Source organism: Carcharhinus amblyrhynchos, chromosome 15, assembly GCF_965287045.1.
Source record: "Carcharhinus amblyrhynchos chromosome 15, sCarAmb.v2.hapA, whole genome shotgun sequence".
Lineage (NCBI taxonomy): Eukaryota > Metazoa > Chordata > Chondrichthyes > Carcharhiniformes > Carcharhinidae > Carcharhinus > Carcharhinus amblyrhynchos.
This window is the reverse complement of record NC_137338.1, coordinates 6,248,645-6,272,109: the sequence shown is the minus strand read 5'-3', so window position 1 is coordinate 6,272,109 and position 23,465 is coordinate 6,248,645. Positions and strand designations below refer to the sequence as shown.

Below are 23,465 nucleotides of genomic sequence, written 5' to 3'. Positions count from 1 at the left end.
TCTTAGAAATTCAGGATAGTTTCAGCTCAGAGGTGGCCTCGCAGCAAAAAGCTGGATACACATGCCCAGTAAATGTAGCTTCAAATGTGTGCAAATGTGTCACTGTGTCAGTGACTTGGTAAAACGACAGAGTCCCTGCATCATAGTCCAACTGGACTCGGACCCTGTTGATGGAGTCTTTCAATGGTAGGTGCACAAATTTGTTATTGTGATAGGCTGACAAAGTGCTAATGCAGAAATACAAGCACCAGGCCTTTGAGGTTTTGCGAAGATCAGAATTGCTACCTATCTTTGGTATGCTCCCGTACGCAATCCCTACTCCCCACCAGTTGCCCTTAATTTCGACGTCCCAAACATGGCGCCCACAGAAGAAACTCTGTGTACAGAGGACCTGAGTGTGGGTTTTGAACCTCAGCGGGTTACTCGGGTAGAGCTGGTTCTGATGTCTGTGCGCCACTGATTGCAGATCGTCAGACAGAATCAAGTGCTTGTTGGCGGTCTTTGAATCCAGGGTCAAAGGGAAGAATTTCTCTAGACAAGAAAGGAATGGGTTTATCATGTTAATGACAGACCACTGCAGGGTAGGTTTGACAACATTTTCCAGAAAGCACACCACAAAATGTCTTACAGAAGGTGGTGTAGTGGTCATGTCACTGGATTAGCAATCTAAAATCGTCAGAGGACACAGCAGGATATAGATCAGTTGGCGACTTGGGCGGCGAGATGGCAGACGGCATTTAATCTGGACAAATGTGAGGTAATGCATTGTGGAAGGTCTAATACAGATGGGAAATATACACTAAATGGGAGGAGCCTTAAGAGTATTGATAGGCAAAGGAATCTGGGTATATAGGTACATAGGTGGAGAAGGTAGTCAAGAAGGCATATGGCATGCTTGCCTTCATCAGTTGGGGCATTGAGTTTAAAAATTGGCAAGTCATGTTGCAGCTTTGTAGAAATTTGGTTAGACCACACTTGTAGTATCATTTTCAATTCTAGTTACCACGCCACCAGAAGGATGTGGATGCTGTCGAGAGGGTACAGAAAACATTTACAAGGATGTTTCCTGCTATGGAGGGCATTAGCTATGAGGAGAGGTTGGAGAAACTTGGTTTGTTCTCACTGGAAAGACAGAGGTTGAGAGGCAACCTGATAGAAGTCTACAAGATTATGAGGAACATGACAGAATAGATAGTCAGATGCTTTTTCCCAGAGTGGAAGAGTCAATTACTAGGTGGCATAAGTTTAAGGTGTGAAGGGAAAAGTTTAAAGGAAATAAGTGAGATTTTTTTTTCCGCAGAGGATGCTAGGTGTCTGGAACTTACTGCCGAGGGCAGTAGTGGAAGCAGATACAATAGTGACTATTAAGGGCCAGCTGGACAAATACACGAGTAGGATGGGAATAGAGGGATATGGTCCCTGTAAGGGTAGGGGGTTTCAGTTCTGTATACAATAGCGACTATTAAGGGGCAGCAAGTTCAGTGCAGGCTTGGAAGGCCTAAGGGCCTGCTCCTATGCTGTAATATTCTTTGTTCTTTGTTCAAAAGCCAGGGCTAATGCCCTGGGGATAAGGGCTCAAATCATACAATGGCAGCTATTCATAAATATGGAATTGAAAGGCAGGCATAGGAATGGTGGCATTTTGATGACTGCTTAAGTTTATTTATTAGTGTCACAAGTAGGCTTACGTTAAAACTGCAATGAGGTTACTGTGAAAATCCCCTAGTCGCCACAATCTGGCACGTGGTCAGGTACACTGCGAATTGTGTCACAATAAGTGTCTGTGGTGGAAGATTCAATCCAGACTGGTCTTTATGTTAAAGTTGGCTTATTGTAAGACGCTTCCTCAATGCTACTAGTTTACAAGAAGCTCTCTGCACAAAGTGTTCCAGTTGTCTCTATTTAGAGGGCAACCAATGTCACATGTTTAGCTAGCAATTCTCTTAACAAAGTAGTTGTCATGCTCTGTGATTAGTAGTACATTGACAGAAGGCAATGAGACTTCGACAGAACATAACCAGTTGATGGAATGGGTGGACACATGATGGATTAACTTAGAGCAAAACTGAAATGATATTCTTTTGGTTGGAGGAATGAGGAGAGACAATATAAAACAAAAGGTCACAATTCCGAAAGGGATGTAGCAAAAGAAAGACCTGGGGATACACCTGCACAAGTTATTGACAATAGCAGGGTAGTTTGAGAAAGCTGTGAAAAAATCCTGGGTTTTCTAAATAGGGGCTTGGAGTGCGGAAGAATTGAGGTCATTGTGAACCTTAATAAAACACTGGTTCAGCCCCGACTGGAGAATTGTGTCATCAATATAAATTTTAATTCCAGATTTTCATTGAATTTAAATTTCCACATTTGCCATAGTGAGATTGGAACCCAGATTCCCACACCATTAAACTGGGTTATAAGTCCAGTGACATTACCACTACACCATTGCTTTGCTCCTTTGAGCCTGACCTGTGTAAGACATTCAGCACCTCTGTTTCTGGATAGCACCATGTCCACAGTAGATTCCTGACAGGCTTTGGAGAGGTTATATTTCCAGAATATAAATGTTGTCTTCTTTGGTGAAAATTTCTGGTATGTATTTGATGTAAGTATTTAACTGTGTGGTTCCATTACAAGCATTGAATTCTCATTCTGATAACTGTTATTGGTAATCTGCAAAAATCCTCTAGAATCTCATCGATACTGCCTGTCATTCTCCTGTGCGGTGGTTTTAGTTTCAAGGTATGAGTTTGAAACCACACCCAAATAATCTATGGAAAACAGGTTCATGAACAATCTAGCTTGTAGCATTTACAAATCAAAAGCTCACCAGAGAAAGACCTAAGAACTAGAAAATTCAAGTCTTTTAACATGTAGGAGTTGGTGTGAATTTTATATTGTGCAAACTCAAACTAGCTAACCGCAGCTATGTGGAATTCTAACTATATGAAGTTTCAATCCACCCACACTGAAATTATAAGCATTTCTTTAAATCAAAATGATGGGTTAATTAATTCAGTTCTTCTGTTTCCCTATAGGGGTATTGCATATTATAAGAATTCACAGGTAATAAGAGTATTAGGTATTTGGCTGACTGCCTAATTTACTGGCAACAACCCGTCACCTTTTAGGATCTGTTCCCCATTCAATTAGATCTCAGCAGATTTGTACCTTAACCCCATCAATCCACCTTGATTCTGTATTCCTTAAAGGTCATAGCCCAACACAAACCTAAGAACCTGAGGGGAGAATTCTCCAGCCCTTCCAGCTGACAGGATCTGCCAAACCCGTCGCACATGACACCTCCCGCTCCCAGATTTGATTTGACTTGATTTATCATAGTCACATGTACTAACATACAGTGAAAAGTATTGTTTCTTGCACGCTACACAGACAAAACATAGCATTCATAAAGAAGGAAAGGAGGGAGTGCAGAATGTAGTGTCACAGTCATAGCTAAAAAAATCAACTAATTGAGAGGTCCATTCAAAAGTCTGATGGCAGCAGAGAAGAAGCTGTTCTTGAGTCAGTTGGTGTGTGATCTCAGACTTTTGTGTCTTTTTTCCAATGGAAGAAGGTGAAAGAGAGAATGTCCGGGGTGCATGGGGTCCTTAATAATACTAGCTGCTATGCCAAGGCAGTGGGAAGTGTATTCAGAGTCAATGGATGGGAGGCTGGTTTGTGTGATGGATTGGGCTACATTGATGACTTTTTGTAGTTCCTTGCAGTCTTGGGCAGAATAGGAGCCCATACCAAGCTGTGGTACAACCAGAAAGAATACTTTCTATGGCAACTGTAGAAGTTGGTGAGAGTCAAAGCTGACGTGCCAAATTTCCTTAGTCTTCTGAAAAATAGAGGCATTGGTGGGCTTTCTTAACTATATGTTGGCACACGGGGGGGGAGGGGAGGAGGTGGGAATGGGTGGGTGGGTGGGTGGGTGGAGAGAAACAGGACAGGTTGTTAGTGATGTGGACACCTAAAACTTGAAGCTCTTGACCATTTCTATTTTGTTCCCATTGATGTAGGCATGTCCTCCACTACACTTCCTAAAGTCGATGACTGTCTCCTTCATTTTGTTGACATTGAGAGAGAGATTATTGTCACCGCACTGGTTCACTAGCTTCTCTATCTCATTCCTGTACTCTGTCTCATTATTGTTTGAGATCCGGCCCATCACGGTGATTCATCAGCAAACTTGAAAATCGAATTGGAGGGGACTTTGGCCACACAGTTATAGATATATAAGGAGTATAGTTGGGGGCTGAGAACACAGCCTTGTTTTGCACCGGTGTTGAGGATGATCTTGGAGGAGGAGTTGTTGCCTATCCCTGACAGCGGCATGGGCGAGGAACGGAAATCACCACCGGCTTCGGTGAGGTGGGAAGGTCACACCAGTTGCTAATAGCAAGCTGCCTTCTCCTTGCGGGGTGGGGCTGGAGAAATCGGCCCTCAGTTTCTAAGTTTACAATTGACCAGTGGCTTCAATGGTTCTCTGGGGAGAGATAGTTCCAGATTCCCACCCCCCGATGTGTGAAGAGATATTTCCTGGCATTATTCCTGAATATTTTGTTCTGATTTTAAGGTTATCCCAGCGGGGTAATTAATTTTTCTATCCTATCAACCCCTTTAATCATTGTAAACATTTCAATTTGATTATCCCTTAACCTCCCACATTCAAGCGAATATAATGTTACAACCTGTCCTCATAATGTTTTAAACTCTGGAATTATTATGGAGATGCAGTGGGCTGAGCAAGATGACAATGTAGTCTCAGGTTTATTCCGAAAATTGGGAAAAAAATGTGCCTCACTGTAAAATAAAGAATTAGTAAAGGAGAATCATCCCTGCCCCACGTGATCTTCCTTCAGAAATATAAACACACCTTTTGAGTCTCTTAGTAATCTTTTCATCTCATAAGATTTCAGGTTGCCAATCCATGGACTGGCTGCTATCACCTTCTGCGCTTTTGTGGAGAATCTGGATCTGCTTTCTATCGGGCGAAAGTTCTTGACGACCGCTGTCACTGCAAACAGTAAATGAAGAGACTTCAGATGAACAGAGTGTAAGAGGACGACGAAGGTATCTTATGGCGCAGTAGTGGCAACCCTCCTCTGGGCCAGAAGCTCAAGTTCCAGCCCAACTTTAGGACTTGTTGGCCATGGAAATGCATTCCTAACATGGCCAAATAGGAAAGCATATTATTACTTGAATGGGTGTAAATTGAGAGAGGTGGATACTCAACAAGACCTTGGAATCCTCGTGTATCAGTTACTGAAAGTAAGTGTGCAGGTATAGCAAGCAATAAAAAAGGCAAATGGTATGTTGGCCTTCATAGTGAGAGGATTTGAATATAGGGATAGGGATGTTTTTCTGCAATTGTAAAGGGCATTGGTGAGGCCACACATGGAGTATTGTGTGCAGTTTTGGTGTCCTTATCTGAGGAAGGACATCCTTGCTATAGAGGTAGTACAGCACAGGTTTACCAGGCTGGTTCCTGAGATGGCAGGTCTGTCATGTGAGGAGAAACTACGTCAATTAGGATTATATTCACTGGAGTTTAGAAGAGGGGGATCTCACAGAAGTTTATCAAATTCTAACGGGGTTAGACAGGGTAGATTCAAAAAGAATGTTCCCAATGGTGGGGGAGTCCAGAACTCAGGGTCATAGTTTAAGGATAAGAGGTAAACCATTTAGAACTGAGGCGAGGAGAAATTTCTTCATCCAGAGTGTGATAAATGTGTGGAATTCACTACCACAGAAAGTAGTTGAGGCCAAAATGTTGTCTGATTTCAAGAAGATATTAGATACAGCTCTTGGGGCTAAAGGGATCAAGGGATATGGGGGGAAGGGGGAATCAGAATATTGATTTTGATGATCAGCTGTGATCAAAATGAATGGCGGAGTATGCTCAAAGGGCCAAATGGCCTAATCCTGCTTCTAACTTCTATGTTTCTACATAAATAGATTGAATATCTCTAAATTAGTCTCTAAATCCTTCCAATATGCCGGATGGAAGGCAGTAAGACACTGAGGCAGTTAAAGAAGAAGGGTTTGGTCAACCATACTCAACATGGAAATGACAAGACACCACAATACTTTGCCAAGCATTACCATGGACCCACCTATTGAAAGCACTTGATCACCAAAGCTGTCTAAGGGAATGGTGCATGGAAGAAGAGAAGGAGGAAGGGGCATACAGGCAGTCACAGTGTGGATGTAACAGGCAGTGACAACAGTGTGGATAGAAGAATAGCAATGACAGTGTGAGAACTACAGACACAGACACAAAGTTTAGGGACAACAAACTGTGACACAGAGAGTGGGATGGGAGGGAACAACAGACTGTGACAAAGGCAGTGTGGGGACAACAGACTGTAATAGACTGTGACACAGATAGTGGAGGGACAACAGACTGTGACACAGACCGGGGGGGGGGGGGGAGGGTTAAACAACAGATTGTGAGAAAGTCTGTGTTGGGACAACAGGCTATGACACAGACTGCGCGGGGGGGGACAAAGGCAGTGTAGGGACAACACACTATGACACAGGCAATGGGGACAGGACAACAGCCTGTGACATAGACAGCGGGGGGCAACATACTGTGACAAAGCCAGTGTGGGGACTAAAGACTATGACACAGATGGACTGAGTACAGTAGACAATAAACAGTCAATACAGTAGACAATATACTCATATCCCTGGCATGTGACCCCAATGAACACTGACCCTACATTTTATCATTGGTTCCCCTTGTATGTAGTTTTCCCTTACCCACCTGAGTGTTTCTGTGAAGATCGAATGTAGCCACGCAGCTCTGCAGTGGGGTCCTGTACAACAAATCTTCCCTCACGTTCATTGTCCCCTTTCAACATAATGCCTAAAGAACATGCCACAAGAATTAAAACAAAAGAACAAATATTTGGGTTGGAAAGCACTGAGTGCTTTCCCCTGGCCTTGTCTGGGGAAGGGGGTGCTAGAGAGGCTAAGCTGCTTTGTGACACGTTTGTGTTTGAGAGCACTTTGTGTGGAATCCTGTACCCAGTCCACAGAAACAACATCATCTATTTAACATTTTTAACTTTGAGTCAAGGGTAAGTCTGCCAGTGCCCAGTGCTGGCAGCTGTTATTGGCAAACTCACATTACAAAGAAATGGTTAAATGTGGAAATGAGTCAGTTACACGTGGACTGCAAACTCTCTGTTAAACCATACAGTAACCTTAGACATTGAGCATAGTTTACCAATAAACAAAGCCTGGCTCATGTTGAGGTCTAGTGAGGATAAGAAACTTAAAGATATTAGTATAAGTAAAGAAATAGTACTGAAGAGTTTAACATCTGCGCTGTAATGTTCTATGTTCTATGAGCAAGTTGTGACAAGTATCCTGAACCTGTTGCCTGGATGCTTGGTTTTTAAAAGAGGGACCAGCAGAGAGAATGGCAGCATTTGTTTTAATCTTCAAGAATTTCTTAAATTATAGAACAGTTTGTAAACATAACCCCACTGTTTAATAAAGGAGGAAGAGAGAAAAAGGACACCAAAACTGAAAATGCTGGAAAATCTCAGCAGACCTGACGGCATCTGTAGAGAGAGAAGAGATCCAACGTTTCCAGTCTGGAAGACCTTTCAAAAGACTCCAGAGTCTAGTCTCGTAACTTTAGCTCTGTTCTCTCTCCACAGATGCTGTCAGACCTGCTGAGATTTTCCAACATTTTCTGTTTTTGTTTCAGGTTCCAGCATCTGCAGTAATTTTCTTTTATCTTAGAGAAAGTGGGCAACTAGGCCAACTAGCCGAACATCAGTGACAGACAAAATGCTCAAGTCAATTATTAGGCATGGTAATCGGGCAGTTGGAAAATCATAAATAAGCAGAGTTTTATTAATTAATGAAAGAGGAAATCGCAGAATTTTTTGACAACGTAACTTGTAAAATAGAAACGGTGACAAAGTGTATTTGAGTTTCAAAATACATTCAATATGGTGTCATAACAAGTCAGTTACACGGGTAAGATGTGTGTAGAAGGATATGGGCCAAATATGGGCAATTGGGATTAGCTTAGGGGTTAGAAAAAAAGGGCAGCATGTTCACATTGGGCCCAAGGGACTGTTTCCATGTTGTAAACCTTTATGACTCTATCACTCTATGACTAAGTCATTACAAAATGATTAAAACTCACATTGATACATTAGCATGGATAGTGTGTTGGTTGATGAACTGAAAACAAGGAAAATTATATTTTAGAATTGCCTGTCTATAATGAACTGGGTACCACCAGGATCAGTATTTGCATCTCAGCTGTTTATAGAAACGTAGAAGATAAGAGCAGGAGGAGGCTGTTTGGCTCTTTTATTCAGTATTATCATGGCTGATTGTCCAACTCAATAGCCTAATCCTGCTTTGTCCCCATAACCTTTGATCCCATTCGCCCCAAGTGCTATATCCAGCCGCCTCTTAAATACATTCACTGTTTTGGCATCAACTACTTCCTGTGGTAATGAATTCCACAGGCTCACCACTCTTTGGGTGAAGAACTGTCTCCTCACCTCCATCCTAAATGGTGTACACTGAATCCTCAGACTGTGATCCCTGGTTTGGGACTCCCCCATCATCGATATTAATAATTTCACAAGGAGACTGAGTGAAATGTATCCATATTGATCATGAGTTAGGAAAGTAAACAGTGAGGAAGATGCAAAGAAGCAAAGGGATATAGATAGAAAATGTTAGAAAAGCTCAGTGTGCAGCATCTGTGGAGAGAGAAGCAGAGTTAAAGGACCCCGTTTTACCATCAAGTTGCGCCCGTTTGCGGGTGCGAAAACTTAGTAAAGTTGGGTGCGAGGCTAGTAGCAAAATCCATGCCCACCTCCGCACCAGTTCCCCCCGTTACAAAGGCCCGAAAATGGCCGTGATTGGGACCTCACCCGAAATGGGGGAGAAGGGGCCCACAATCAGTTTGAGTGGCGGAGGGGGTGGAGGGATGAGGGAGTCAGTAATGTTGTGGAGGTGGGGCAATGTCTGTGGGGGCCAGGGGGAGACATTATCAGGCCCCGGGAGCGATGTGGCACGGGAGCAGCATTCGATCATTTTTTTCCACGCATGCGCAGTTGGAGGCGCCAATCGGAGCGGCAGGATTTCGGGAACGTTAAGCTCCATCCACAGGCTTCTGCAGCACGATTCTGAATTGCTGATACTTTTGCAGGCAGAATACGTATGGGGCGCCTGAGAACGGGTCTAAAAATCGGATCTGAAACACTCCCAGTTTCAAGTCCACCCAGAACTTCGAATCAAGATGGTAAAATAGTGTCCCGAGAAACAGAAGCTAATTATTCTTCCCACAGTATTGCTTTACATTCCAGTTGTGACAGGGTTGGTTTGTGTAAACAAAGAATCGTTGCCATGCGATAATGTGAGACAGTCAACTAACACCTCCGCTTTTGTAATCTAATATCCCGAGGTGAGGGTGACAAGAGGAGAGTCAAGTCTATTTTAAGTTTCATGTTGTGGCTGGGATATAATGATGGAGGGAAGGTAAATGCTTCATGAAGAAATAATACTCCTTGCTGGGAATCCTTCCCCTTCCAGCTCTGTGTGTGCTTGCGGCACAATGGTTAGCACTGCTGTCTCACAGTGCCAGGGACCCAGGTTCGATTCCCAAGTTGGGGCACTTTCTGTTTTGAGTCTGCACGTTCTCCCCGTGTCTGCATGGGTTGCTTCCCACACTCCAAAAATGCCTTTTTTTAAATTCATTCGTAGGACATGAGGGTTGCTGGCTGGCCAGCATTTATTGCCCATCTCTAGCTATCCTTGGAGCACAGTTGAGAGTCAATCATGTGACTCTGGATTCAGATGTAGGCCAGACCAAGTAGGGACGGCAGATTTCCTTCCCCAAAGGACATATGCAGGTTAGATTGATTGGCCATGCTAAATTGCCCCTTAGTGTCAAAGGTTGCAGGCTAAAGTGATTGGCCTTGTTAAATTACCACTTAGTGTCAGGGAGACTAATAGAGTAAATACATGGAGTTTTGGGGATAGGTAGGATTTGTTGTTGGTGCAGGCTCGATGGGCCAAATTGCCTCCTTCTGCACTGTAGAGATCCTATGATTCTAATATTAATTATTTTTAAGTGCCTCACTTTAATTTGACCTTTGATTCCACAAACTGACATTCTGCTGCATGTTATACTTTGTAGTCTTGCGTCTATGTGTAATATTGTAAATAAAAACGACTTGAGAATTTTGAGCACTGTAGCTTAGCAACATGTGTTTACCACCTCTTAGAGTAAACAGAGTGAATATTGAGCAATGTGTGTGGGTGTCTGGCGTTTAACATTGTGACACCCCTGTAAGCGTTGGTGCTGTGGAATGCCACCCTTCGATACCATTGCAAATCTTTGATTGCAGGAGCTGTGGGGCTTGCTTTTAGAAACTGCAATTTACTGAGAAATTGGTGAAGAGGAATAGGTTGGTGATATATCTTGATGCCAGGCTAAATAAATTAAATTATCATTTGGCAATGCACTTAAGGTAATAAGGACAGGGAGAGACTGTCCAACAGCCAGTTTGACACAATCAGATGGATGGCATGGTGGCACAGTGGTTAGCACTGCTGCCTCACACCACTAGGGACCCGGGTTCAATTCCCAGCTTTGGTGACTGTCTATGTAGAGACTGCATGTTCTCCCTGTGTCTGTGTGGGTTTCCTCCAGGTGCTCTAACTTCCTCTCACAGTCCAAAAGATGTGCTGGTTCGGTGCATTAGCCATGTTAAAATCTCCAAAATGTAGCTGAATAGGTGCCGGGGTGTGGTGACTAAGGCATTTTCACAATAACTTCATTGCTGTGTGAATATAAGCCTACTTAAAATAAATTTTAAACTGAATCATGCTATACCATTGTGGCTGAGAATACAGTAAGAAGTCTCACAACACCAGGTTTAAACCCAACAGGTTTATTTAGAATCACGAGCTTTTGGAGCGCTTCTACTCCCTCAGGTCATGTCACATTCATCTGATGAAGGAGCCACACTCCGAAAGCTCGTGAATACAAATAAACCTATTGAACATAAGAACATAAGAAATAGGTGCAGGAGTAGGCCATCTAGCCCTTCGAGCCTGCCCCGCCATTCAATAAGATCATGGCTGATCTGTCGTGGCTCAGTTCCACTTTCCCGCTTTCTCCCCATAACCCTTAATCCCCTTGCCTACCAAAAACCTATCAACCCGCGTCTTAAATATATTTAGCGAGGCAGCCACCACCACTTCAACGGGCAGAGAATTCCAGAGATTCACCACCCTTTGACTGAAGAAGTTCCTCCTCAACTCTGTTCTAAACTGCCCCCCCTTTATCTTGAGGCTGTGCCCTCTAGTCCTACTGTCCTTTCTGAGTGGGAAGAACCTCTCCACCTCTATCCTATCCATCCCATTCATCATCTTATACGTCTCAATGAGATCTCCCCTCATTCTTCTAAACTCTAACAAGTACAAGCCTAGTTTATTCAGCCTCTCTTCATAGCTCAACCCCCTCAACTCCGGTATCAGCCTAGTAAACCTCCTCTGCACTCCCTCCAGGGCCAAAATATCGTTGCGTAAGTGCGGTGACCAAAACTGCACACAGTACTCCAGCTGCGGCCTCACCAGTGCCCTGTATTGGACTTTAACCTGGTGATGTGAGACTTCTTACTGTGCCCATCCCAGTCAAATGCCAGCATCTCCACATCATGGCTGAGAGTAAGGAGGATAGAATGCTGACATGTGTGGATAGCAGCAAGGACAGGATAAATAGTGATAATGTGAAGGTGTACAGGCACTGATTTATTTATTGGAAACTTGGTATGTTTATCACATTGTTCAGTAATGTTTAGAATAAATTAATTTTCACCAGTGTGAGGAATGGTTTGGTGTTTGAAATGTACACTTCTCCTTCCACTAATAATTATTTTCGCAGCTCTGTATCTGCATGACTTTGGATAGTTCAAAGTCTCCAAAAGTGACATGATTTGTTTGTTGTCAGCTCTTTATATGTGAGGAGGAATGGGGCTTTTTCATTTGTCTGTGTGAGGAGTGGGTTTGCTTGTTTGCTCTGTGCACGGAGCAGTCTCGCTGGATCAGCTGGTCCATTCCTACCTGTTGATTTTGTGCCTTCATACATTCCTATCACTTCCTCTATGGCCAAGTAGTACTGTTTAGAATCCTCCATCCTGTTTCTGAGAAGTTGAGATATACTGGACAGATCCAGGATGAGCTCTGGAGTATCTGGATATGTGGCATTCTGAATCTCAGTAACTCTGTAATGACAGAGAAAAACAATACCTTAATCCAGGGGAGATTTCAGATAGAACTTCAAACGTTAGCAAGCAATCATTGCATTGGCTCAAGCTCTTCCTGAAATTGTCCGATAAATCACCCAGAAAAGGTTATCTGCGGTTATCTCTCCATAGTCAACAATGATCTCCACATGCTCTGTGTGATCTTAGTCTGTGATTGTTTCCACTCCCTTCAGGAATTTCAATGCATTCCAGTTCAGTTCCTTGGTAGAAAATCCATCAGGTATGAAACCGGACATTAGCAGCTCCCTGTACCGAGAGTGCATCACATTCAACATGAAGTAAGCACTGGGTGAGCAGACATTCCCTCTCAACTAACTATCAGGAAATCTGAAGCCATTGACTTCAACAGCAGCACAAGCTTCATTCCTTCGCCATGACTCCATCCTTCCCTAAAGGAACTGCCAAATAATGAACCATACCATTTACAATGTGGGACAGCACGGTGGCACAGTGGTTAGCACTGCTTCCTTACAGCTCCAGGGACCCGGGTTTGATTCCCAGCTTGGGTCACTGTCTGTGTGGAGTCAGCATGTTCTCCCTGTGTCTGCGTATGTTTTCTCCAGATGCTCCGGTTTCCTCCCGCAGACCAAAAGATTTGTGGGTTAAGTGAATTGGCCATGCTAAACTCTCCCTCAATGCACCTGAACAGATGCTGGAATGTGGCCACTAGGGGATTTTCATAGTAACTTCACTGCAGCGTTAATGTAAGCTACCTGTAAGACTAATAAATAAACTTGAAATTTTAAGCTTTGACCCAAGATCAGCAGCTAACCACAAATCCACTCCATCACCACGACCACCTAATCTCGCCTCCAAAACATCACCAAATACTGCAGCGTCTCATCTGCTCTTTAAATCCTCATCTATGTCTTTGTTAGGACTCTGCACTTACCTGCTATTCATTATGTTTTTTGTCTTATAGATAGATTCCTAATTGGTAAAGGGATCAAGGTTTACGGGTATAAGCGGGAGAAAGCAAGAGCCCTGAATGAATGGTGGAACAGTCTCAATGGGCCAAATAGCCTAATTCTGCTCCTATATCTTATGGTCTTATGTTGACCCAACCTGCTTCTCTATCTTACATCATATATAAATTCGAATCCATCCAAAATGCTGCCACACTCAGGCTGTATTTTACCAAGTGCCATTCACACATCAGTCCTGTGCTTGCTACATTGGTTCCTAGTCAAGCTCAGTGTTAAATTTCTCACACTTGATTTAATATTCCTACATGGCATCACCCCTTCCTATATCTACAACCTCCTCCATTCCACAAACCTTCAATTCTGGCCTCTTGAACATACCTAATGATTGGTGTTTCACTGTTAGCAGCAGTGCCTTCATTGGATCAGACTATGCTCCCTAATATTCTCTCCTTAAACCTCTTCACCACTTAAAGCCTTTTTTCTTCTTTAAGGCACTCCTTAAAAATGACCTCTTTAACCAAGTAAGAAGTCTCACAACATCAGGTTAAACACCTTCAACCAAAATCTTTGATCACATGGTTCAATGTTAAATGTCGTTTGATAACACTGTTTAAAACACCTTAGGATGTTGCAGCACATTGAAGGTGTTGTATAATCCAAGCGAAGCCTCTCACAGTTCCCTGTGGAAACATTGTTTCTTCACCTCTCAATTCTGTCCCGATTCTATCACAGCTCAGAGTAACACCTCACCTGTAAGATAACACCACGGACAATGTAGCATTCTCTCAGTGCTACACTAAAGGGTGAAACTACATGATGTGATTAGAGTGTTGCTTCACTGAAAACAATCTCATAGCTTCCCTGAAGAAATCCAGTATTTATGCCGACTCCAGAACTCACCAAACTTTGAGGCTTTGGTGGCAATACGCAAAAGCTACGTTGAGTGCAAACCTCCAACCAATTCATCTATCAGCTCCTGTAAGCATCCTTGCCCATTTGTGGAAGGGTTTACAAACTGCCCAATGGACATATCACCGATTGAACTGGAGTGGAAGCAAGTCATCCTCAATCCTAAGGAACTACCCAAGAGCTACACTGACCAGCCTTCCTCCCAGTTCCCTTCTCTCAGTGTGATGGAACTCATAAATTTCTGATTCCGATGAGACCCTGTCAGTTGAGACATATTGGAATGGTCTGAAGGTGTAATGAGGAGCCATCCAATTGAAGATCTTTCTTGGCAAGGCACCGCAAGTTTCTCTTATTGAGAAGAAGGAGGAACAATGCCAATCACATTTCCCTATAGACTGTGTGCATCAGTGATCCTTCATCTCAGCAACTTAAATTATACTATTGGGATAGCATGGTTTCTCAATCTTTAATTCTTCTCCAGATAGGGACAATGATACCCATCAGTTACAGAAAGGCACCTACCTGGAAAGGAGCCCCTTAGAATTCTGCAAATGAGAAGAGAGGAGATTAAAGCATTGAATTAACAAATCAGCACTTTATTGAATCAAACAGAAATGAATGCTATTTGGGGTGAAGAATTGAGTGAGAACCTTTAGAATGAACCACAGTCACTAAATAACAAAATATTTCTCTACATTTTGAGGTCAGAGGCAATAATGTTGGAGGCAGAAAGAACAAGTTTATAATTACCCCTCAGTGTCAGCCTGTACTAGTTCAAAGTGTAAGGTCAGTTGGTGAGGGGATAAGCTGATCCGGAGGTGGAAGGAGGTAGTGTGGGTGTTTAGGGAGTGCTCAGGTAATCAGGTGGTGGAGGGAGCTGTACGGGGGTAGTCAAGTGGTGAAGAATAAACAGGGGGAATGCTGGGTAGTCTGTGGAGTAGTCAAGAGGGGGGTTTGGGGTGGGGGTGGGGGACGTGGGGGGGAGGGGACTGGGGGGCGTGCTGTTCCAGTGCATCTTTTGAAGTACCGCTGGGGTATGGCAGTCTCTCCTGCCTGAGGAAACACAGGTTCTGGAACGGCGAGGCAATGTTACTGAGAGGAGTGTTATAGCTACAGAATGATATATTTAAACTCCCCAGTTGCCATTGTGGGACTTGACCTCATGCCTCTGTTTTACTAGCCCAGTAGCACAACTGCAAAGCAAGATGTTCTCCAGGCCAACATTTCTCACTGCTTCCAGCAACACGTTTGAGGTGTTTTCACTGGTCAGAAGGGGGGGCCATTCATCCATTTCCAGTCTACTAACCCCTCCTTCGCCAAGTTTTCCAGCCTCGCTGTGGAGGACTTTCTCATTGGCCAATGTGGTGAATCTAAGTTGCTGTTGACTTCGGCGGGACTGGAAAATCCTGTCAGGTGAGGGGGCGAAAAATTGTTTCATGTCCAGCCAGAGGGGACAAGGCTGGCTCCATTTTAACTGGTCACTCCTGTCCACTGCTGTCTGGGGCACCAATGCTGCCCCCTCCCCCTTCCCCCCCTCACCCCACCCCCCCACCCACAATCAAATAACAGCTTCAAAAGTAATTCCTGACTGATGAAAGATTTGAGAGATATCCCAAGGACAAAATAACATCTGATATAAAGGAAATTGCTTTCACTCGTATGCTTGGGTTGACTTTGATGATTAGAGTCCCTCTGGAATTGCATTAGATTAATATCAGTGACTTCAGCGACAGAGGAAAAGGGGACTGTTTCTTTCTTCAGGCAAAAAATACTAAAGCCTGACGTCACGTACCAACCAACTCAAAAATAGCTTCTTCTTCCGTGCTGCCGTCAGACCTTTGAATGGACCTGCCTCACACAAAGTTGATCTTTCTCTACACCCGAGCTATGACTGTAACACTACACCCTGCACTCTCTCTTTTCCTTCTCCATGAACAGTATGCTTTGTATGTATAGCGCGCAAGAAACAATACTTTTCTCTGCATGTTAATACATGTGACAATAATAAATCAAATCAAATGGAAGCAAGTTAAAAAGAGAATTGGAGTACCTGAATGAAATAGAGACAGTCTCCTTGCATCAGATCCTGTGCTTCATTTTTAATTAATTTAATCTGTTGCATCACCTCGGTTATCGCTTCTGAACAGTTTCGAATCTGTGAGAGCACTCGGATCTCCTCCTGATCGATCAGTTTCAGTACATTCTTCTCATCTTCCTCCAGCTGTTTGCCCCATTCACGGAACTTCTTCACCAGGTTCCCTTTCAGCTCATTCGTAAGCTCCTAAAAATCCAAGCCAACCTCTTGTGACTATCTATTTACACACAGGCACTGCAGAGGAGGGTTTTGTTCGAATTGAGAATCACAATTGGTTAGGACAGATTGACATATTACATGTTCAGATCAGAATTCTGGAACAGGAATCTTAAAGTACAGAATGACAACGGTGTAACAGATATAAGATGAAAGCTTGTAAAGCTGCGCTGCCTCCACATTTCACCGTTTAGGTAGATATTGAACCCCCAAGGAAAGAGGTCTTGTATTATAATGTGAAGCAAGCCTCTTGGAGTGACTCACAACCTGTTCCCAGCTGCCTGGGAAGCAATAGCCCAATGGTTTAATCACTAGATTATTAATCCAGAAATTCAACTAATGTTCTGGAGACCTGGGTTCGAATCCCACCACAGCAGATAATGGAATTTGAGTTCAATAAAAAATATCCGGAATTAAGAATCTACTGATGACCTTGAAACCATTGTTGACTGTAGGAAAACCCCATCTGATTCATTAGTGTCCTTTAGGGAGGAAATCTGCCATTCTTACCTGGTCTGCCCTACATGTGACTCCAGAGCCATAGCAATACGTTGACTTGCAACTGCCCTCAGGAAACCAGGGATGGGCAATAAATGCTGACTAGTCAGCGATGCCACATCCCATGAATGAATACTGCTGCTCCATGTCTAACAAATCATAACAATGATTGATATTTGTATCATGATTTTAAGGCAACGAAACAGCCTGAGACACATCAGAGAGCATTATAAGTTAAAGCATGACACTGAATCACACAAGGTGATATTAGGTCAGATGAGCAAAAATCTGGTCAAAGAGAATGGTTTGGCAGAATGTGTTAAAGAAGGAAAGTAACTTAGAAAGATGGAAATGTGTGAGGGGTGGGGGAAGGTATTGGGTTGGGACCAAAACAGCTGAAGGCATGTCCACTAATGACAACTAATGAATTATAATGGGGGGTGCACAAGGGGCCAGTGTTGGGGGAGCTCGGATACTCCAGAGGCTTATGGGTAGAGGAGGTAACAGGGATAGAGAGGAGAAAAGCCATGGAGGGATTTTAAAACAAGAATGAGAATTTTAAGGATAAGAGGTAGAATTTTGCACTCTGTGCCTGGGTGGGATTGCGGTCAGTGCAGACTCGATGGGCCAAATAGACTCCTTCTGCACTATAGGGATTCTACGATTCTATGAATGCTGCCTGAGGGGGGAACACAAGTGTAGCTCTGCAGCTGTGCAGCCGAGTTTTCTCTCCAGATTCTCTGGCACTCTGTGCACAAAAAATCTGGGGTTGTGGTTTTTGCTGTCACGCTGGTGGGGCGGAGCCTGATAGCACCCGCAATGCCAGCTCCACAGAGATTAGCCATATTTGTGCTTAAAAAGATTAATCCCTACCACCCTGTCCCCACTGTGGATAAGGGGAAATCCTCCCACATGTACTGGAGCAATCCCACTCTCACACAAAAGGGGAAATTCCCCCAGATGGAGCTTCCTCCCCAGAGGACCTGCCCTTGGCAGTGCCAGGGTGCCAGGGTATCTTGCCTGAGTATGTCCCTCTCCCCTGAGGGTGATGCTTACCTATACACTCCTAGCAGGTTCCCCCAGACTGTTTCACATCTTTAAAAAGCAGTTGTAATCCTCACCAACATGATGCTAATGCTAAATGCAGGGGGGGGACATACGGTGGAGAGGAGCCCACTAATTATATTAAAATTTATTAAAATATATGTAAATGAGGTTCCCACCCAGATCACCAGCGTGGGGTAGGGAAAATCAGAAACCAAGATCTCGCCAGCAAGAATCTCGTTTTCCGATTCTCGCAGGATTTCGCACCCATGTCACCAGTTGCACTCATGGCTAACACAGGCACAAAATTGCTTTTAAATTGGGAGCCAATGCAGGTCTACAAGCACAGGGGAAATAGGGGGATAGAGCCTACTGTGAGCTAAGACATGGCAGAAATTTGGACAACCTCAAGTTTATAGAGAGTAGCACATGTGAGAACAAGCAGGAGTTCCTCGGAATAGAGGATGTTTAATAGTTTAATTGAATTTTTGCTAATCTGTAACAAGGCCAACCTGATTATTAAGGTACCAAAACGTTGCGGGTGCTGGAATCTGCAAATAAAACAGAGAAAGCTGGAAAAACTCAGCCAGTCTGGCAGCATCCGTATGGAATCAGCATATCCTTCCTCAGAACTAAACAGAGGGGATAATGTGATCATGTAGAGAAGAGCTGGAACAGTGATTAGTGGGAGCTGGGGGGGACTGCAATAAAGATGTAGCAAAAGTTAAAATTATTGAGCAGTGCTTTCGAGGCAGGTGTTAACTCAGTTTAGAGGCAAGTTTAATTACAGAATTACTTCTACCTTTATTTCAACTTCTGATTTCTCCAAGTCTTGCTGTTTGGTGCAACAATCCTGTTCGACACTCCAAAGGCTCTCAACTTCAAGCATCACTTCTTCCTACGAAACAAATTGAAATATTCTGAGCCGGAGTTTAAGAAGTAAATGGCTCTATGCCAGTTGAATATCTTGAGTGTAAGTGGCTCCGGAGATGGTCAGAATCACAGAATATAAACGAAGTAAAGGGGGAAATGCTGGTAAAGTTGGGCGGGCAGTTCAGTAATTCAATCAAAATGCATGCAAGTGCATTTAAATCGCCGTTGCGCCCTTTTCGGGTGCAAACTGGATCGCGGCCATTTTCGGGCCTTGGCACAAGGGGCATCTGAGCGGACGCAGGAGCAGATCACGTTAGTGGCCTCACCCCCGATTTTATCAGATTTTCGCGGGCACGATGCAATGTTAAAATCGGGCCCTATATTGCTAAATGTCAGTCTTCAGCCAATTCGATTCACTCCTCGTGATATCAAGAAACAGCTAAAAGCACTGGAAACTGCAAACGTGATGGACCCTTACAATATTCTGGTAATAGTACTGAAAGACTTGTGCTCCAGAACCTGCCATCACCTAGCCAAGCTGTTCCAGTACACTTACAACATTGGCATCTCCCCGGCAATATGGAAAATTGCACAAGAATGATTTGTACAAGTACACAGGACAAATCCAACCCAGCCAATTACTGCTCTATCAGTCTACTCTCGATCATCAGTAAAGTGATGGAAGGCATCATCAACAGTGCTATCATACAGCACCTGCTCAGCAATAACCTGCTTAGTGATGCGTAATTTGGGTTTTGCCAGGGTCACTCAGCTCCCGACCTCATTACAGACTTGGTTCAAACGTGGACAAAAGAGCTGAATGCCAGAGGTGAGGTGAGAGTGACTGCCCTTGACACCAACACAGCATCTGACCGAATGTGGAATCAAAGAACTCCAGCAAAATTGGAGTCATTGGGAATTGAGGGAAAACTCTCCACTAGTTGGAGTCATACCCGGCACAAAGGAAGATGGTTGTGGTGGTTGGAGGGCAATCATCTCAGCTCTAGGACATCTCCGCAGGAGTCCCTCAGGGTAGTGTCCTAGGCCCAACCACCTTCAGCTGCTTCACCAACGACCTTCCTTCAGAAAGTCGGAAGTGAGGATATTCGCTGAAGATTGCACAATATTCAGCACCATTCGCAACTCCTCAGGTATTGAAGCAGTCAATGTCTAAATGCAGCAAAACCAGGACAAGAGCACTGTTGATGACCTCTCCCATCATTTTACTGATGGTTGAAAATAGACCAAAGGGACAGTAGTGGCAAGTAACATTTGCACCATACAAGTGCCACACAATCTTAAACATGAATGAATCTCACCATAGCCCCTTGACATTGAATGGCATTACCATCACCAAATCCCCCACCATCAATATCCTGCGGGTTACCATTTACTGGGACATAGACCCAGCCAAAGAAATATGGCAAGAGCAAGTCAGAAGCTGGGAATCCTGTGGCGAATGACTCACCTCCTGACTCCCCAAAGCCTGTCCATCACTTACAAGGCACAACTCAATGGAACATTCTCCACTCGCCTGGTTGAGTCCAGCTCCAACAAAACTCAAGAAGCTCGACACCATCCAGGACAAAGCAGCCCGCTCGATTGCTACTCCATCTACAAATGTTCACTCCTCCATCAACGCACAGTGACAGTCTTGTGTACTATCTGCAAGATGCACTGCAGCAACTTGCCAAGGTTCCTTCTACAGCACCTTCCAAACCCACAACCACTAACACCTAGAAGGGCAAAAACAGTAGATACCTGGGAGCACCACAACCTGAAAGCTTTTCTCCAAGTCCCTCACTATCCTGGCTTAGAAATATATCACCTTTCTTTCACTGTCACTGGGTCAAAATCCTGGAGCTCCCTCCCTAACAGCACTGTGGGTGTACCTACAACACTGCAGTTGCATTGATTCAAGAAAGAAACTCACCACAACCTTCTCAAGGACAATTAGGGCAATAAATACTGGTCCAGCCAGTGATACCCACATCCCACAAACGAACTAAAAAAAAGTACCCCAGTCTGTATATCTGTAAACGTTCTCACGATTGATGATGGTCTGATTTGCAAGACAGTGATCACTTCCATCCTCACACTTCATGCATTAAAGACAAAAATATGAACAATTTGTATTTATATATCACCTTTAATAGAGTAAATCATCTCTAAGAAATTGACAGGAGCGAAATGAGACAAAAATAGACATTGAACCAAAGAATGAGGCATTTGGATAAGTGATTGTTCAGAGATATATCTGATGGAGAATCTTACAGGGCGAGAGAGAGAGAGAAACAGAGAGAGAGGCAGATAGAAAGAGAGAGACAGAGAAAGCGACAGGGAGAGACAGAGAGAGAGACAGAGAGACAGATAAAAAGAGAAAGACAGATAGAAAGAGAGAGACAGATAGAAAGAGAGAGACAGAGAAAGAGACAGAGACAGAGAGAGACAGAGAGACAGAGAGAGAGAGACAGGGAGGTAGAGAGAGTGACAGAGAGAGAGACATAGAGAGAGAAACAGGGAGATAGATAGAGAGAGAGAGACAGAGACAGAAAGAGGGAGAGACAGGGAGGTAGAAAGAGAGAGAGAGACAGAGAGACACAGAGAGATAGAGAGAGAGTTGGAGTGGCAGAGAGGTTGGCACAGTGACACAGTAGTTAGCACTGCTGCCTCACAGCGCCAGGGACCTGGGCTCGATTCCCAGTTTGTTTCACTGCCTGGATGGAGTTTGCACGTTCACCCCATGTCTGCATGGGTTTCCTCTGGCTGCTCTGGTGTCTTCCCACAGCCCAAAATATGTGCGGGTTAGGTGCATTGACCGTGTTAAATTTTCCCTCCGTGTATCCCAACAGGCGCTGGAGTGTGGCAATTTTCACAATAACTTCATTGCAGTGTTTATGTAAGCCTACTTGTGACTAATAACTAAACTTTGTGAGCTGCTGGCTGGCTAGTTCATCCATAGCTAGACAAGAGAAAGTCAGGTTAACATTTCCAATATGTTTCAAGATTCGCTCTGCACAGACATTTATAGCATTAAATTATTTCTGCTTAAAATGGTTGAATAGCATTTAATCAATCTAGATAACTTCTTAGAGTTAACACGGGTTCTGGCATAAAAACAGAATCAAAATTTACCTTAATTTCAGCTTCTGTTTCAGCTAGGCTCACCATTGTATGGGACTTGTGGCTGCCTGTCACTCCACATGAAGAACACACACAGACAACATCATCAATACAGAAGAACTCAAGGATCTTCTCGTGATCTGGGCATTTTCTCTCAGTAAAATCAGTCACAGGATTGACGAGCATGTGATCTTTAAGGACCATTTTTGTCAAATGTGGCTTCAAATGAACAGCACAGAAAGAGGTTTCACATTTCAGACATGTCTTCACAGCTGGGGTTTGATTCTCGCTGCAGTGATCGCAGCTAACGGTGGCAATGCTCCTCTCCAAACTGGGCTTGGAGTCGAATTTGCTGTGACACTCAGGACAACTGAACCCATTCTGATCCACTGCTTGGGTCCAAACATCCTCGATGCACTTGAGACAAAAGTTGTGTCGACAGGGCAATGTGACAGGGTCTTTACACACCTGGAGACACACACCACAGTTTAACTGCTCTTCTGAAACTTTGCTTTCCATCCCTCTTAAGCTTCCTGACTGAGAGTCTTCACATAGCAGTGTGTGCACACTGAAGCATATGCAATGAGTGCAAGGTGTGAAATTCTGCCCAGAGGGATTGCAGTTGTTTCAGTTTCATCTGCTGTCATTACCTCACTGCTTCAGGTTATACCAGTTCAGCAACAAAGACCATATTTCCAATTTCTGTTTCCAGCCAGAATGTTATTGGTAAATATTTATGAAGATCACTAGGGTTTGTTTTTACTCCATTTTAGAATCTTCAACTCGAGAAGCTGTACAAAGAATTTACATTCAATGAAAAAATGTTCTTTAAAGACCCTCTAAAATTCACTGTTTGGTGTTGTTACAAATGACCCTTTTTTGGATTTAGTGACCATCCCTAATCAGACCAGACAGGAACAACTCTTTTAAAAATTAGGTTGCACATTTTTTTATGGGAAAAAAATTGTTTGGTGTGAGTGAGTAGCAATGCTGAGGAATGGATTGCGATTTATGCTTATGTTCAGGGGTCAATGAGCAATTTAATTCATCCTTGATTTGTCTAGTAAAAAACAATTCAATTAACAGCAATGAGTGTTTAACACTGGATGGAGTGCAGTGACACATTAGTTGAAGTGGTCCATCCAAAAATATATATAAAATTGTGAAAAGTACACAAAATATATATCTTATTTCACTATTACTATGCCAATGAGGAGAATGTGGCCATCAATATAATCATAGAAACATAGAAGACAGGAGGCCATTTGGCCCTTCGGGCCTGCTCCACCATGGCTGATCATCCCAATCAATAATCTAATCATGCTTTCTCCTCATAACCTTTGATCCCATTCGCCCCAGGTGCTATATCCAGCCATCTCTTGAATACATTCAATGTTTTGGCATCAACTACTTCCTGTGGTAGTGAATTCCACAGGCTCACCACTCTCTGGGTGAAGA

General features: G+C 43.6%; 1 protein-coding gene across 2 annotated transcripts; it reads right to left on the bottom strand.

Annotated features, from left to right (window-relative positions):
• On the bottom strand, nucleotides 1–22,633 carry LOC145353049 (E3 ubiquitin/ISG15 ligase TRIM25-like). Of its 2 annotated transcripts, XM_080203382.1 has the most exons (8): nucleotides 22,020–22,631; nucleotides 18,814–18,909; nucleotides 16,209–16,439; nucleotides 14,681–14,703; nucleotides 12,121–12,281; nucleotides 6,776–6,877; nucleotides 4,883–5,023; nucleotides 1–531 (listed from the first exon to the last, which is right to left on the bottom strand). In XM_080203382.1, exons 1-8 carry the CDS (start codon nucleotides 22,524–22,526, stop codon nucleotides 11–13), a joined length of 1,782 nt encoding a protein of 593 aa, XP_080059508.1. In that variant the 5' UTR covers nucleotides 22,527–22,631; the 3' UTR covers nucleotides 1–10. The 2 variants fall into 2 exon arrangements, with proteins under 2 accessions (XP_080059508.1, XP_080059509.1); XM_080203383.1 differs by lacking the exon at nucleotides 6,776–6,877 and having other exon boundaries at nucleotides 22,020–22,633.
• Nucleotides 22,634–23,465: the final 832 nt, after the last annotated feature.